Source organism: Morone saxatilis, unplaced genomic scaffold, assembly GCF_004916995.1.
Source record: "Morone saxatilis isolate NCDOM2014 unplaced genomic scaffold, NCSU_SB_2.0 Contig14, whole genome shotgun sequence".
NCBI lineage: Eukaryota > Metazoa > Chordata > Actinopteri > Moronidae > Morone > Morone saxatilis.
In genome coordinates this window covers 22,536,669-22,540,838 of record NW_023339696.1, presented here as the reverse complement: position 1 = coordinate 22,540,838, position 4,170 = coordinate 22,536,669, and the positions used below count along the sequence as shown (strand labels likewise).

General features: G+C 43.4%; 1 protein-coding gene across 1 annotated transcript in view; it reads right to left on the bottom strand.

Moving 5' to 3' along the window:
• Positions 1-1,345: 1,345 nt before the first annotated feature.
• The window catches only part of LOC118322575 (polycomb protein suz12-like), a 7,444-nt gene continuing 4,619 nt past the window's right edge, over positions 1,346-4,170 (bottom strand). The window contains exon 11 of the mRNA XM_035654287.1: positions 1,346-4,115. Within this exon, the coding sequence (XP_035510180.1) occupies positions 3,641-4,115 (475 nt within the window). The 3' untranslated portion in view covers positions 1,346-3,640. The remainder of the gene's footprint in view (positions 4,116-4,170) is intronic.

Sequence of the window (4,170 nt, the reverse complement as noted above, 5' to 3'; positions counted from 1 at the left end):
GGTCCTGAACCATCTCTTAGTTATGCTTGGCTATAGGGGCCTTAGACTATCGGGGGATTTCCCATGGCTGCACTGAGCTCCTTCTTCCTCTCTCTTTCTGCACTCATTCATGTCCCATTAATGCGATTTGTTTTTACCCTAAAAACTTCACTTCTTCCCGGAGTTTCTTGTGCTTTATCGTCCTGCAGGGTTCTCATGATCCTGGTGGAGCCTCCTGCATGGTCCTGCTAGACTGCCATTGCTAATTCCACTTGATATTATCGTTATTATTTATTAGTTGTTGTTAACTATTGTTTCTTGCTGCGGTTGCTGTTGTCGCTGCTCGCTGTCCCCCGTCGTTTTCTGCTGCGCCGTCGTCACCCGTCTTTTTCATGTCGTTCATCGATTCATTGCTGTTGATGTGGTTGTTGCTTCTGTTGTTGCTGTAATCTGTTGTCCTCTGTCTCTCTGTCTCTCTCTGTCTCTCCTCTCTGTCTCTCTCTCTCTCTCTTTCTCCCCCAAACTGGTCAAGGCAGATGACCACCCACCTAGAGCCGAAGGGTCTGGGGTCCGAGTTTCTGGGCCCGTTAAAAGGCATTTTTTTCCTTGCCCCCCGTCGCCAAGTGCTTGCTCATGGTGGTTACTGTGGGTCTCTTGTTAATGTTATAAGGAGTTCGGTCTAGACCTGCTCTTATTGAAAAGTGTCCTTGAGATAACTTCTGTTATGGAAATTTGGCGCTTATACAAATAAAATTGAATTTGAAATTGAATTTGAATTGAATATAAATTGGGGTTGGTGACTGACATTGCTGAGATCTTATAAAATTGTCAGTGTAGTCTTTAGATTCCATTTGTTAACTGTGCATTAAATGGTCTGTCTGTGCCGTAACGCCTAATTTTGATGTCTCATTCCGTTCATTGCAGCTTTAATTTGAATTGTTTTAGCCCTCACTCAGATTATGTAAACCTGAGGTCGTGTATTTGTTTGAAACTTCAATTGGTCTGTAGAAATCTGTGAGCTTGTGACACTTTAAAGCAGGTTGACAGATGCAATGCTTCCTTGTCACTTAAGAGCTTTCCATCCACATGCAGCAAACTTTTGGCATTAAATCTATTTTTTTAAATGCTGCAGACGGTCACATCTTACACTCATTACAGCCTGTTTATAATGATCAAATTTGTTTTGTTGGGTTGTTAATTGTACGTGCAACAAACACTTATAACTTTCTTACTTCTTTTAATGGCATAGTTAGAAGATTTATTTTCTGTAAAAGAAATTAAATTCTACTTGATTTGAACTGTTATTGAATTTCTCCACTTGAGGCTCCAAAAAAAATGTTAATATCAGTGAAAGAAATGTAGTCGATTATAGTACAAAATTGTTCTTTTAATAGAAAACCATTTTGACTCAACTCAAGTTCACAACGTCAAGCTGGTTTTACATAAATTGTTGAAGAAAAGTCTTGTTTTCTTGAATGGCTCCTCCCATCTTGTGCAAAATGCTGCTGGTCTCATTTGAATGAAGAAAAAAAAATCTACAGTGGGTTCTGCACAACAAACCAGATCTCTGCACGCTGGATAAAGCTTTTAAAGAGCGAGGTCACAAAGAAATCCAACTCCTCCCATCAAACCTCAGTTCCTGCACTCGATCAATGCCAGTCGGTTCAATATGGAACAATAAGCTAAAAAACAATGCAGCACCTGCACATTGTGCTTTCTGAGAACATTTCAAGGCAGTGATACCAGGTCAGATGGTGATTCAGAGTCTGCTTTACAGAAATCTATTTTTTTAACAACAAAAACCAAGACATTTTCACAGGAGAGAAGAAACAAGAGTGGAGAAATCTGCAGCGAATCCATCCCCTTTGGTCTAACAAACTATAAAATAGGTTCTGATGCCGTTTTTTCTCGCGATACAGATTCCTGAAGTTACCGGGTACCAATCTTAATTTCTATCATTATTGTCTGGCCTGGCTCAGGTTAGAGTAGGCGATGACTCTATCCTAGTAGCAGGGTCCTGTTTTGTGGCTAATAAATTACATGGTAACAGGTCGATACTAACCGATAAACTCTGCTATAAAATGTCCCGGGTGGAGTTCAGCTACATTATTAGTCTTATGTACATGACTGCAGGCGTAGCAACAGGAGAAATAAACCAAAACCAGAGAAAGTTCTTCAGTTCATGTTGATAGCTTCACCTGTGTGCAGTTCCAGGCTCCGCCTCCTCTGAATGTGAGCTGCAGCTATTTAGCAAATTAATCATTTAGATGATAAATTAAGGGGAAAACGCGGCAGTTCCCAGAGCCCTTGTGAGACCAGCAGTCCCCAAAACCCCCAAAAGCTAAAACAAAAAGCAGCAATTCCTCACGCCAAAAAAACTGAAACCACCACCTGGAGAAACAGTTCAGATCTGTGACGGTTCAGACTGCTCAAAGGACTGTTTCAGTACGAGTGAGAAATCAAAAGATCTCCACTTCTAGACTTCAGTCTCAGAGATAACTCTAAATGAGTAGCACACAAAGATAATTGTGGATTTCAAAAGGTGAAGTGGGACACGGTTTAATGTCTGTTTGTAAAAGTGTAGAAAAAACAAGTCTGTTTAAACAAAAGAAGCATCAACGATGCGTCTTGGCGTTGGTGTGCTGGCAGTAGAGGTCGCTGTGAGAGAGGAGATCCAGATGAGCTTCTAAGGAGTAAAAAGATGTAGCACCAGCAGCAGGAACTGCACCGGAGGACAGCGTCTGGGTCCCAGGTGAGTCCTCCTGAGTCCTCTGCATGTGTAAACAGAAACTCAGACACCCGACACCTGATTCAGGATCCGATCACACCTGTCTGAGCGGGTTTGTGTTCGACTCAAGACTTTATAAAAATCAATGATATAATAAATATTCAGAGATATTGATGATCAGATGGAGAATGCAGTTGTGTGAGACTGTAAAGAGACCTGGACGCCCGATCAGAGACCCAGAGACCTTTTTAAAGACTTGAAGACCTGATTGGAAACCACATTACACACCTGGAAAACCAGTAGGAGTCCTGGGCAGCTTATCAGACACCTGATCAAACAATCTGTGACACTAACATGGATGTAAACACACTGGGTGATAAAGAAAACCTTTGGTGGTGTGTAGCTATATGTAGACGATGAACCCATTTACATTGTTACCGAAACTACGGAGCGAGCACAAAGCAGTGGCCAAGCTGAAGGTCAGAGCGATTCCTCCCGTTTGTTTGACTACAGCGAGCAGCTGTTTTAGTTCAATGACTGAGCCTTTTTAAGAATTAAACTGGATTTCCTCTTTTGAGTCCGTTCAGACTGGAGTTGTGCTTTCTCCGTAGTTTTGTTGTTAATAAACGTGTTGGGTTGGACGTGACAGGAAACGGTTGCAGCAGAGTGATGGACTGAGATTAAACCCGGTTACATATCAGGACACTTGACACAGAACAACAAGAACATTTTGTTTTTTTGTTCAAGTTTTTCTAAACTCCTGTCTTTAGTTATGAAATGATAAACGCCTCTCTTCTATGTAAATGTTGTTGAAGTAATCTGCCCTGTGAAACAGAATCCCTGCAGTAAACCTGTGTCTGTTCCTGTTCATAGATTCTGGCCTGAAGCCTCCATTTTACAACCACAATCCTGTTTGTGTGTCTCTGATTGATGTCAGTTTGAAACCGAACCGGAGCCACAGAGTTTCTGCTTGGTCAACCGTTCTGTCGCAGCTCCTCCACCCTCCTCTTCCTCCTCCTTCTCTTCCTCCTCCTCCTGCTGCTTCTCACGCTGCTGGTTTCCATTCTCCAGGCAGCCGTTGTTAGTCTCATCACTGCAGGGTTTATACTCTACTGGATCAAGATCTGGATCTGGATCCAGCTCCGGCTGGGACTCCACGGCCGTCTCCCAGTCCTCCTCTTCCTCTTCCTCGTCGTCGTCCTCCCTGTCTTTCTGGCGGGCCTGGTTCTGGGTGAGGCGGAGGCGGGCCATGGCCTGGTCGATGGTCATCGTGCTGACCAGGTTGAAGTCGTGCATGCTGATGAGGTGCAGCAGGAAGTTGCGAAAGAGGTTGTGTTTGACGATGTGGGCGGCGTTGCGTTCGGCGAACAGCAGGCAGGCCTCGTTCATCTGGTTGTCCGCGATGAAGCTGGAAGGACGAGAGACAGAATGATTTAAAATGATTTTTTAAAATAGTGGGAGCC